We start from the raw sequence: 13,391 nt of genomic DNA, 5'->3' as shown, positions 1-13,391 counted from the left end.
CGCTTTCACAACAGGCTTTCGTTTGTCTACAATCCCATCTATAAATAACATAATTGCATGTAAAGCTAGGAACAAGTTGTGCAAAAGTAAATGTTAACTGAAATCGTTTACCGTAAATTATTTGGTTAGATATGTTTATATTATAGGGAAATTACGACAACATGAAGGCCACGAGATTAGATTATTGTCTAGGGTTGTGGCCGTATATTTTGTGCATCATTTGATTCGGGGTAGTTCATTATATTTAGAGTTCCTAGAACGTAAAATCAATTATTCTATCGCTCAGATTGGGGTGCTTATTGTTCTACGAATTAAAAATGAAAGACTCGCTCATTACGGAGAATGCGGACATGCGTACTGTGGATCATTTGCAAATTCCAAGTATCGATGTGTCATACCTTGAATACCCTACGAATATAAATACCTGTTGCGCACAACGAAAAACCAGGTAACTACAGAGTTCGTTGTGACGGTAGCTACTGCGCGACTGTCAAAGCCTTCAGCTAGTTGTACTGTCGGAAAGGCAACTTTCGTCTCGACAAAATAAAAGGTAAGCCATCAGCCAAAAGTTGACACTGCGACGTTAATTAGCTATATTGATCAAAGCTCCTATACTGATTACTGAGCATAGTATATTTGCGTACCATGAACCCGTATATTAGCCAATGACTCCATGGAGATACTAAAAACTGTATAAACAGCTAGAAACAACTGTCAAAATACATTGTTATATCAGCTAGATTACACGGGTGGAACAAATTTTACGCAATTGTGTCGTGGCTTTGGTTTCAGTTGTGTTGCCTTGCCGCAGCTATGTTGACGACCACTGCGGCACAACGACTATAGGTAGCAACCTTTGGACCTATTCTCTCGGACAGATCTACACAAAATGTCAGCCATCTTTAATATTGCGTTATTTAAAGGTCCTGCGCGCGATGCAGACGACATAGCGTCCGAGAAAATTCCGAAAATTTGTTGGCGGCCATATATCCGGTTTAGCGAACTGCTGGGTCAATACTAGTCAATGGGCCAAAAATGTCTGCGTTCCAGGAGAACACACATTATTCCTGGTGCCACACCCCATTCTGAAAATATTTCAATGTAAGAGAGCGTTAGTATCACTATACCAGTCGCTAAAAGTGACATGATAAGAATATTGTTGCATAATAGAATTTTTAGACAATTTATCTCTGTATCTCGGAAATATAGCTCGATTTTTGTGGTCGAGAGATCGTCGGACGTCGCAAGGGGTCTGTGCAATCAATAGAGGATCGGAACGCTTTACAGATCCGGATACGGTTAAAACGAAGGTAAGATAGCCAGGCACATTCACGTAGTGTTTTGCAGGGTGATAGATTGTTTGAGTGGAATATGTCAGAGGGATACGTGCTGAACAGTTTTAAAGCCGATGTCAAGTTTTAGGGCTAACTACACTGCTATTCTTCACGTTTGAAATGGAATTCACAAAGATTATTTGTGAAAAGGGACTTAAACATTAAGATTATTCTGGCTGTCTATTCGCCATGCCAATTACCTTTAGTTAAAGCGCAAGACGAAATAATGAAGTTTAATATAAATACCTTGGATAAGCAGAAAAGCAGAAATGCAACGTTAATATTGCAATTTTTGTTATATTTGAGTGACCTTCTCATAGTCTATTAACGACGGACTTTAATTCTCGATGCAATTTCTGTACGTGATATAAAAAAGGAAGTAGCGTCGCTCATTAAGATACCTGTCAGCAACCGCTAAAATCATTCCTTCCCATAACCATATTGCACTCTCATAACCTTCTGAACAATAGTTTCTTTAAAGTCAAAGAGGATGAAAACATGTAATAAGTCTTCGAACCTTTGTGAAAAACACAGAAACCCTGAGTTGAGATCTTTCACCACCGTTTATATTTCCTACTGCTAGATATGGCGTCCTCGACAACTACGGACAGCAGTGCCTTTGAAGAAAGTTTACATGAGTATCAATGTCACTTTACGTGGAATCTAGAAGACAAGTGTGATAGAGATTTCAAGGTATTACATTAAAGATAAACCTACCTACCTACCTACCTATCTACCTACTTACCTACCTAAAAGACCCACCTACCTACCTACCTTCGGCTCGAAGTTGTACGGCTCCGCGAAAAACACTCGCATACGATGACGTCAAACAGAGAAAAATACCATGGGATTATATATTTATCACATGAACAGTCTTCTTATTTTCCTTTTGACGTAGATGGATCAAAATTATCGTAACAAATTGCATGAATTTCGTCGCGATTTGTGTTTTACTTACGCAGATTACTTTCATTTAAAGAGTAAAGCGGCCCGTCACCCAGGAGATACTTTCATTCATAAATCCCATCAAGCTGAAATTTGCTACATCAAATGGTATCGCCACCAACCAGACATACGGATTCGGTCACGTGAACGTGTCAATCATTGTCTCGCGCTGTACCGATGCCAAGGCAAGTTGGCCATCGGCGGACATAGCTTTCACCGTGCTAGCGACGGATAGCCATAGTATTCAGAGTTACTTAGAATATTTACAAATAGATTTATGAAGTAAATGCAATGACACGATCGAAACAGTAATTCTCATTTTCAGAGATGCCATGGCTTTCAAAATATCACACAAGTTTACGACCTTTGCGAGCGCGAAAGATTCCGTTCGATGACACAGCATTGAGTTTAGCCTCATTGCATGTTATGTTTGTGCCCACAACGTGGCCGTCACCGGTCTCTGCCGGTGTCAACTCGTCAATCCCGATCTCGGTCCTCAATGTTTTCGTCTTACGGACTTTGATGTTTGCAGTGACACATATCTCGCCCGTGGATACATCATAATTTTGTTACTTGACGGAAATTCTGTTTTGAGTGTTGTCTGGGTCAACTTTCGAAGTACATGGGATTCCACAGCGCTGCATGCACACAGCTCGACACCTTATGTCTTCGCTACAGCCTTATGCCGCCCTGCAAGTTTGATTCCGAGCGAGAATTTACGGAGTTTTTGTGCGATTAAGGAAATTGATCGTTGTTAGTCGAATGACTTTATGCTTGTGCATCCTCTGTCGCTTTCTCGAAGATTATACTGTACTCATTTATTCAGTTTAACTTGCGTTGAGGTGTAGGTTTCGGTTTTATCGCCAACCGGGATCGCCAGGTACGACGTCCACATTGAGCCTAGTGGAGTCGACTGGAGCCGCGACGTTAATGAGCCATTAAAATAAAACGATCGTCGGTATCTCCATTCGATTCTCGGGAAAAGCTATAGTTTTAGCGACTTGAAATTTCGTTGGACAAATATGCCTTCTATGTTTCCATGTCTGGATTTATCGGGTCACCTTTTTGTAAAAATAACGTGCGAGCTAGCGCGGCATCGCGATCACAACAAATCTGTTTGTGTCGCGACGCCTGCATGTATGAACGGTACTATGCACGAAAAAAGTTCCGGTTGATGACGTACAACAGGGGTAATTCGGATTTCTTATCCGTCCTGTTCTACGTCACACAGGTGGAGATTCGGGCCAGTTCATGTGATATATATATATATATATATATATATATATATATATATATATATATATATATATATATATATATATATATATATATATATATATATGAAAATGGTTTGCTTGTCAATGCAGGCAAAGTATAGTGCTCAATGCATTTCTGCAGGGCGGTAATACTGAGAATCTAGGAACTTGTAGTTGTCACTCTACAGGCTGTTTCATGCGCTAAGCAATCACCGGGACTCCTGATGATATATATATATGCTGCATGTCTAGTCTTGTTTTCTCAAATACAATAATCACCTAATTAGTAATGTTTTTAAATTCGCAGACGATCATGGAATATATAGATCACCATATTCGCTACAATCCAGAGCAAATGCCAGTACCGGCAACAGCCCTCAAGGCGTATCTCTACGTGTCAACTTTGAAAGGAAACGACAATACCAGACCAATCGAAGCCCTAGAATTGCTAGATCGAGCTTTAGAAATCAATGGTGCAGAATCCAGTCGTCACAAACACGATGGGGCACAGGGTGACAGGGTCGTACTTCTTGCAAACAAAGCTTGTGTTTATTTAAATCTTGGTAAAAGAGACGAAGCTGAGAGGCTAAAAGACGAATTAGAACAAATGAATGCGAATTCGGAGAAGGCATGCGCCTACGTTGACGCCCATAAAGCCTTTGCTTGTCAATGGTTTAGTCGTTCAAAGTTCGGCGAAGCTATCGAGTGCTACAAAAAGGCCCTTGCCGTTTTTCCCTTCAATGTCGACTGGCTATTCGGATATACACGTTTTCTCGAAAAAACGGACGTTCGCTCCCAAAGCTCAAACGACGGAGTTTCACCCGTCACTGAAATTGAACTGAACCTTCGGAAAATTTTGGAGTGTAATCCAGGCACGGTCTTGCCCGAGTCTTTCTCGCTAGACGACTCGTAGATAAAGGTTCGACTATGGAGGCGGAACATCAGGTAGAAGAGGCGTTGAAAATTGACGGCAATAACTTTGTTGTTGTCCAAAGGGCTGGAGAAGTTTATCGGAAAATGTCAAAGCTTGATATCGCTTTAGAACTCCTAGAAGAAGCTAAAGACTCGGAGTCCGATTCCGGTTTCACCTTTCGTCAGATCGGCTGTGTCTACAAAGACAAGTATTACAAAAGTAAGGGAAAGAAAGATAAAACAAACCTCTCCATTGCTCTAAGGTATTTAGAAAAAGCCGTTGAAGTCGACAGCAGCAATTTTCTGGCAAAATGTGATGTAGCGTACGTACACTCTTCTTTGGGCCATACCGAGGAGGCTCGCACCATGTATTCCCAACTTGTTCAAACTCCAAATGCTGACGATAGAGCCCTGGCCTGTTTCTACTTCGGTGAATTCTTGAACAGGCAACGCGATAACGAGATGAACGTCATACAACAGTACAAAAATGCTATTAAAGCAGATCCCGATAGCTACGGCGGACAGAAAGCTGTCCAAAAACTGAGAGAGAAAACACAGAAACGGCTGGCGACCAATGAAAATGATTTCGAGGCATTAAAAATGCTAGCATGGGTTCACAAGAAGACCGGTTTTATCGATAGTGCGTGCTTCTTCTACGAGAAAGCTTACATGTTACATGCAACAGAAGAACTATCGCTCACATTGGCAAAACTATATATCAAAGCTGTTGATCATGAAAATGCAAGGACATATATTGACATGATATACCGGACCAAGCCTGAGTACTATACCAAATTAATGGGTCAACTTGATGTAGTTCAGGGAAAAGAATTCGAGCAAGATGGGGACTCTAAAGAGGCTCGCCGACGATATTCCTCCGCGGCCAACTTCGATAGTTTAGAGGGGGCTGAGAATTTGATCAGGCTTTTGAAGACATGCACTGACGATGAAAAAATTGAAAGCATCAATTGGTTTAAAGATTGTGCACGAATCAAGGCCCTGGGAAGGAAAGAAGCTAAATTAATAGCACAAAACAAAAGAGAGATAAAAGCAGACATAGCCAAACGATCAGAAAAGCTCCAAAATGATCTGCAGCAGGTTTTGGTGCCAAATGCGCAGGTTCGATACTTGACGGGGCTGTATGACAAATACGTCCTGTTTTTAAGCCTTGATGATCCCACCCGCATTCAAAATTGCGCCGATGTTTTGTTGGAAGCTAGAAGTTTGCTCGACCGTCTCATGTCAGAATTCCAAATCAAAGAGTACAAAATTAACCCATCAGATCCTGGACATAATTGTCTGTTTATTAAAATCAACAAGAGCTCGACTTCAGTTGAAAAAAATCTTCAAAACAGGCTAGAGAATCCGAGAAATTTAAAAGGATATTCTTGGACAAATTTCAGACAAAGATTTCCTGACTTGTTTCAGCACCTGGTTGAAATTCAACCAGCCTATGACTTCAACAAGAACATATTCTTGATCTTCTTGTTTAAAATCGTCAATAAGCATAAACACAAGACGCATTTGTATCGCGATGAAGAAGAGGTTGACATCAACGGTATTTTGTACAGGGTGAAATTAACAGATCTCGCCGAGTGGTCTGTCCTAAATGTTGCACGGACGGTCAGAGAATTCAATAAATACCTGTGACATTAATCCATATAAATTCGATTATCTTGAAATGCCGTCACCCCCGTAATCCCTTGACACACTTTTCCTGTGAAATGGCTCGGCATTCTCCTGTGATTCACTTCGAGGGCTGCCACATTGTAAATTCAAGAAAAAAAACTTTAACCCAGAGAACTTGTTTTGGGATATTTTTAAATGTGGATTTTACAGTCCACATTAATGCATAGACTTATTGATCGCAAAAATAACAAATTCTGAAGGATAACATTCTTCGAATTCAAATATCATGGCAATATGGGCGACAAAGTAGGGTGTGCTGTACAATTTAAAATACAAATATATTCGAATCTTTATTCTTATATACGAAATGAATTGTACAATGATAACATCAATCCGGTGAAGAACTTACCAAGGTGATTTACCTGGTCCTAGATCCTGGAGATTGATATACTTTGTTCATATCAGATCAATTCTAAGCTATATACTGGTTTCATTTCCGGGAATGATATATCACAGTCCATTAGTTTAAACCGTTGATATACTTTTCACAAAATATACATTGACTCGGCGTCTGAATTCCATTTTGTTACATGCACTCAATGCTTTACAACTTTGTCGATTAGTACGTAGATAGATTACTTTTTCCTGCAAGCAAAATCACAATGTAAATTAAACAGATTCAGGAGTCAGTCAAAATTATGCTTGTGTACATTCCAGTAATCACGTTACCTATGCTATGCATTTTTGAAATCGTCGATTTGCTAAACCTTTGCTAAATATTATTGATGATGTATATTTTGGAAGCAACTAAATATTAATCATATTATACCAGTCTGTTCAGGAAAAATAAAGCACTAATTGTCGCTGAATATTGTATAGTCTTTATTGTAGTCTTGTGTTGAACCAGGGAGGTACGAGAAACTCGCTTGTACCTCCATGATCACAGTACTAGTCGACACAGAAGCCATATTTCGTCAGTGTTCATTCGGAATCTGTATTATGAGGCTGGTGTTGATCAAATGAAATACAAAACAAGAAATCACTCGGTGTAAAAGAGGTGTGATAGGTATGACAAACTTTACTTTTTCTTTAGTGTGTGTGATATGCTAGTGAAATTAGAATCTAAAACGACGCTGTGCTTCGTTCGATGATGATGCTCTTCTCGATGCTTTGTTCCCGCATTGGTCAATGTGTGATCTTGTTAGATAAATCTGATAACATACTTATAATCTTATAAAGTTTATAAAGTTTATAAAAAAATAAATAAATTGATAATTAAAAATCATAGACACTCTACTCTCAATGGTAAAATATCAAAACCTATCGTTTTAGCCGTCTATAAGAAATTCAATGGCACTGAAGAATGACGACATACCTGCAGTTCAGTATCTTTGCAACTTTTGTGCGTTTGCCTGCACGCTTGAGGCATCCACAAAAGTATAAGGTCTTATAACATAGGTAAAGTGCTCACTGCTAGCGTCGTCGCCAAACCCATTACGTGTTGTTTGGGGAAAAAGCAGCTGAAGTGTTTGGATACACTGAATTGCAACGCACGAACTTTGAACTAGAGGTAATCTAATTCTGTCCGACCTAAAGTCCCTCGACTGCGAACAATTTTTTCCACTACCCAGCACGAATTCACAAGTTGGGGTCTGCCTTAAAATTCTTGCAGAGTGACGCTTGAAATGTGGCCCCTTCTTATGCTCAAGCAGAAAAGAAAAATGGCTTTATTTTCAAGGAGAAGAAATGCCCCGAGATTGGGATAATTGATAAAGGCTATCGATCGCCCCACAGCCAACATTTAAGGATCGCAATCTCCAGTTTGATTTGATTTGTCAATGAGTTTTTGAATCTGATAGCTTCGGATTCCAACTCTTACTTATCAGGTATTAAATTAACTCTCTTCCCCGTTCCCTCCCTTGTTGAACATTTCATTATGATATTTTAGCTTTTCATCACAGTCAGTGAGTCAACTGGTAAATATAGAATTCGTGTTAACCTATTGACCCCATGATCCTACTGATGATAACAGCAAGTTCTAACATGTTCTGGCAGCACAGTCTTTTGGCCAACTGCATTCCTTTCTTCGTGATTTATAGAGATTAATTTGATAAATATCCAAAAATTGGCAATCAAAGCGTCACATGACGTTCCCTGCGAGTGCAACGGCTATAAAGTGTCGCCCCTCCCTCGATATGTACAACCTTTACGTTGACTTTTCTGGCTGCTGAATGACAAATTTGTTTCTGTACTTTTTTGTACGGTACCCAGTTTGAGGGTCAGAGATGGCACAATACGCTAACTCCCTCGAAGACACGATTGAGAGGTTTCCGTGCCACTTCAACTGGCGTCTTGAAGAAGACTGCGACAGGGACATTAAGGTATGAAGGCAAATAAACTTTTGCTCAGAAGTATTGTATTGTATAAAAAGGAAATGACATGCATTTAATTCGACAGAGATGGAGAGTGAAATATATTGACGACCGATATTCTTTTAAATTTCAGACTGTAACACATCACTTGGGGAACCATTTGAAGGACCATCCAGACAGATTACCAGTCCCTGCCAAAACCTTCAGAGGTTATCTTTGCCTATCATCTCTGAATCAACAGGGCGAGAAAGACCCACAAGAGGCGCTGAAATGGTTCAACGATGCTCTCGAGGACATTTCACTGGATTTGGAGGGGGCAGTAGGCGACTGGATAGTGACTATGGCAAATAAAGCCAGAACCCTTTTGCTATTGGGCGACATGGCAGAAGCACAGTGCGTCACAACAGAACTGCAAAAATTTCACGGCTCTTTAGAATGTGAAAAGGTTATGGCCCATGTGTATGCCCACGAAGCGTTTGCTTTGAGTTGGTTGAGCCCAAATAAATCTGATCGTGGGGTACAGTGCTATGAAAACGCTTTAAAAGTCTTCCCGAAGAAGAATGAGTGGCTGTTTGGCTATGCTTTGTTTTTTAACAAATTCAATGCAAAATTTCTATCCCTCGACCAGGAACAGGCAGTAGGGAAACAGGAAAAGCTGTATCGTAAGATTCTCCGCTCAAACCCCGCAGATGCGTTTACGCGAATCCAGTTGGCCAGTAATCTCGCCAGTAGGGACTCGGATTTAGAAGCACTGTTTCATTATGAGAAAGCTCTCGAATATGGCGGCGGCGATGTAACCGTAGTCCAACGTGTCGCTGAGCATTACCACTGGAAAGGCAAGTTTGATAAAGCTGTCGATACATTCAGAAAAGCACTTGATCTCGATAGCCGTTCTTCTTTCATCAATCACCAACTTGGAAACATTTACAAGAAGATTGCCAAGAGTAAAAAAGGGAATGAAAAGGAGGAATATCTACGTCTAGCCATTAGATATTTCGACAAAGCATTAGAGTTAGACGAAAGTCTTTACTCGGCGTTCCGTGACAAAGTACATGCCCACGCTACTTTGGTAGGTTATGTCGAAGCGAGGGAACTGTTCGATGAGTTACTCAGTCGTACGCGTGACAGTGAACGCAGCTTCGACGCATCCGATGCCCATCTGAATTATGCCAGATATTTAGAAAGGCTGAATAAAAAAGCTGAAAAGTTGAAAGCAATAGAACATTACAAAAAGTCACTGGCAGCAAATCCAGAATGTCCGAGCGCCCAGGATGCGGCTAAAATATTGTTAGAGAGACAGTTGAAAAGATTATCGGAGCACCCGCAAGATGTACAGGCTCTGAAAATGGTCGGTTGGGTTTACACCAAAATAGGTCACTTACATAGCGCGTGCTTTTATTACGAAAAAGCCTACGATATCGAGAAATCAGATTTCATTGCGTTTCGACTCGCAGATTTGTTCGCCCTGGCCAATAATCCATTGGGACAACAGAAATATTTAAATTTAGTTCAGTACTCCGATGAAGAAGAGAGCGAGTCACTCAAAACCGCGACGTACCATAAACAAAATGGCGAACAGTATGAAGCAATGCTCGAAACGGACAGTGCACGAAAACAATATGCAATGGCTGCCCATTATAGGTCGGTGCAGGGTTGTGAGAAGTTACTGGAACTTCTCAAAAAATGCAAGGACGATGATAAGTTTGAACAGCAGTGGTTTGACGACTGTATCATAATTGCTCACAATATCGAAAATAAAGAGAAAATAATAGAAAGAAAAGGCAAAAAAAAGAATAGCAAAATAAACGCCAAAGTTGAACGATTGCAGACAGATCTCCGACAGATTGCAGCTCCGAGCTTAGCGGTTGTCAAAGATTTGTGTTGGGATTACATAAGTTTGCTCAGTAAAGAGCCGATTGCCGACATAGTGGAAATACCTTGGGTAGGCTCTAATGTCATTTATGAAGCCAAACGTTTGCTTTGCAGTGCCTGCAAACTTCTCCACAGGTGTGTGGCCGACTTTGAGAAATTTAATTACGGGATTCACTCGCAGCACAAGTTTTTCTTCGTGACAAAGGGTAACGTGGCAGCCGAAGTCCGGAAAATCACCCGTGACTACGGCTGGGAGAATTTCGCAGAAGATTTCGGAAAGCTCTTCCTGTTCCTGGTCGAAATCCAGCATGGAAATACATGGCTGGATGAATTGCTCTCCAAATATGATGATGATGATTATCAGGGGTTACCGTTAGGATTTATGAACCTAGGGATTTCTGAGGCGGATGGCAGTGTTTTGCAACTTGTAAAGGAAACGGTCTTGGAGACTGTGAAAATCGCTAGACAATTTTACAAATACATTGGTGACATAGATGATGATGATGACATGGAAGGGGCAGCCGCACAGTTTTTCTGAGGACTTTTCGAGTCCTGGTACTAGTGATGTGTACGTGTCTAGATACTCAAATACTTATGTAGTGTATGTATTGTATAACCTTTGAATTCATGAATCAGAATATGTACATCAAATATCAATATCCATAGTAACATTTCCAGAAAACGTCATATAGTCAGTGTACTAAGGTCCACGACAGTAATCAGTTGAATCGTTTAACCACAATATAAATACGACATTAAGATGGGTCCGTGCATAAAACATTGATTGAACCACGGTCCTTCTTAGGGACTGATATTGAACTTGCAACTGAAATAATTACATTTCGAATTTCATACTAATGACATTAAAGAAATATTTTTCAGTCTAACTTTTAATGTAATCATACTAATAACAATGTCATGCTTGTCCTTATACTTTTTAGAAGTTTTGTGAGTGGGGAGGCGCGTCCATGGTAGGGGACCATGGCGCGTTAAATATATATCAAAGCCTGAATTTTACTTAGTTTCAGTGCCAATGTGGTATCTACTGACGAACTTGGCTTATACTATGTGTAGATTTTACCCACTCAGATTGACAATAGATATACATAAGCTCATTCAGAGATCAGTGACCTGATATTTTTGAATGTGTTCGATAATTTCTTAATGCTAGTCAAGTTTTGTTGAACTTCCCATCGTTCAATTGTCATTATGTTTACAACTCGCGTAAATATCTCGATTAATCAAATATCACTCACTATGTATGGCTATATGTAAACGCGTACTTCAATTATGTTATGTACAACTGTATATCGCATTTCCTTGAGTCATGTAATTTTTAAAAATTTTTTGATTTTATTATTTATTCAAGTTTCTTTTCGAAATGAGTTTTTTATGCAGGACTCATTCATAGAGAAGAGGAGAATGTTAGTTACTGAGGCCATTCACTTTGACGTCAAGTTTGATATTATTACGTAATACCTACAATTGTTACCTTTCGCCTCGTGACCAAAAGTCAAGAACTCGTAAACAAGCCCATAAATGGTAATATTGGCGTAGCAGTGTGAGAAGGTTTTGATCATCTATGATATCCAACATGTACAGTGGATGATGTGATGAGTTTGCATTATATAGGAGTGTGTAAAATACACATGTCGATGAGGCGCGTAGACACATTGAGGAGTTGGAACGAACTAGCAAATGTGCTCTTAACGAAGACGAGCAGGGAAGTAACAACGCCTGGCAGTATGCAACCTCCCTGTTTAAGAAATAAACGGCGTTATCTTTGAAGACTTTGAGCCACTACTTTGTTTCTGTACCCCAACGCATTCTCGCTAGCTATTCCCTAAAAGGGAGACGGTGTGCAGTGATTCAAATGAAAATGCAGAACTTCTTGTAGTCAGTTGAATTATCACAAAAACTTCCGCATATAACGAAACGGTTTTTGAAAAACCTAGTGCCAAAGTGACCCTTATATATGCTCACGATTACTGTTTATTTATGGGCGCAACGTTACTTCTATCCGGACTTTTCGGACCGATAAATTCCTGTTATTCTCTCTAGGCAAAATATTTGATTCTATATACTTGACATATACGTTAAGTGTACACATATGTATACAAATAAAATGCACAAGTAAGATCTGCGATACATATAGTCTTGTTCTGCATAGATAGGCCTATGTCGCATGTACCACTCAGTTGTGTTCCATATACGTTCACATAGTGATTATACTGAATGTATCAAACCTTTTGCCAAAGGGACATTTTCTAACTATGTGTTGAATTTTCGCCATTTTAAGAGATAAAGTCGCTATTTTTGGTGTTTTCTGCGTTTCTTGATACCGCCCTAACATCCACCATGGATTCAAAATATTGGCAATGCATGGTACGGATGTAACGGCAAATTTAAAAGGCTGTCTGATCATAGCCGTAGGCTTAACAGCCTACATTTCTCAGACCCACATGACATGGAGTTGACGACATGTCTGTAACCACTCTTCCAAGGCTATCATCGGTGTAAGTGACATCCACAAAACGATAAAAAAACGACAAAAATTGTATCACCTTGACCATCTTTTCTGGTAAAATATCTTCTGTTACATGTTGTACAATCTTGAACTAATAAATAAAAAGAAAAAATGCATGCAACAAACATTTTTACGGTGTGTCCTGACAATATTCTACTGAGTATACTTTGTGGACCTTGAGATGGTAATTCGACTATTCTCGTAGAAGTGATCGCTTTATATTAGGGAGCATTTTAGATCGAGACTTGATACAAGTCTGTGAATATATTTTAAATGTGATCAAGAGGAGTTATCGTGATGAAGTGGAGTTATCGCGAGATTCCAGCTGAAACCTACCTATCGCGTTCACCCTACACAATGAAAATACCACGCTTTCATACAACTCTGTGGACACAGCATACGACCGTATTGGAATCATCCAGGTCAAACCCCTTCACAGAAAAAGAAAAACTATGTACTAACTTGCTAAAGGACTGTGTTTTACAAAATCGCCGACTTGAACTAAATGTAAGAATATTCCATAATAAGTCAATAGAAAAAGAAA

General features: G+C 39.8%; 2 protein-coding genes across 3 annotated transcripts; both read left to right on the top strand.

The window, feature by feature from the left end:
* The first annotated feature begins 372 nt into the window (after positions 1–372).
* Positions 373–12,508, top strand: LOC139143954 (interferon-induced protein with tetratricopeptide repeats 1-like). 2 transcript variants are annotated; one of them, XM_070714574.1, is made up of 6 exons: positions 402–550; positions 1,210–1,310; positions 1,918–2,027; positions 3,843–7,142; positions 8,348–8,457; positions 8,582–12,508. In XM_070714574.1, exons 5-6 carry the CDS (start codon positions 8,362–8,364, stop codon positions 10,856–10,858), a joined length of 2,373 nt encoding a protein of 790 aa, XP_070570675.1. In that variant the 5' UTR covers positions 402–550; positions 1,210–1,310; positions 1,918–2,027; positions 3,843–7,142; positions 8,348–8,361; the 3' UTR covers positions 10,859–12,508. The 2 variants fall into 2 exon arrangements, with proteins under 2 accessions (XP_070570676.1, XP_070570675.1); XM_070714575.1 differs by lacking the exons at positions 1,210–1,310; positions 1,918–2,027; positions 3,843–7,142 and having other exon boundaries at positions 373–550.
* Positions 1,920–4,448, top strand: LOC139144441 (interferon-induced protein with tetratricopeptide repeats 5-like). Its single transcript, XM_070715141.1, has 2 exons — positions 1,920–2,027; positions 3,843–4,448. Exons 1-2 carry the CDS (start codon positions 1,920–1,922, stop codon positions 4,446–4,448), a joined length of 714 nt encoding a protein of 237 aa, XP_070571242.1.
* Positions 12,509–13,391: the final 883 nt, after the last annotated feature.

Source organism: Ptychodera flava, chromosome 11 (genome assembly GCF_041260155.1).
Source record: "Ptychodera flava strain L36383 chromosome 11, AS_Pfla_20210202, whole genome shotgun sequence".
NCBI classification, from domain to species: Eukaryota; Metazoa; Hemichordata; class Enteropneusta; family Ptychoderidae; genus Ptychodera; species Ptychodera flava.
The sequence above is the reverse complement of the archived record's forward strand: the minus strand, read 5'-3'. Positions and strand labels throughout refer to the sequence as shown.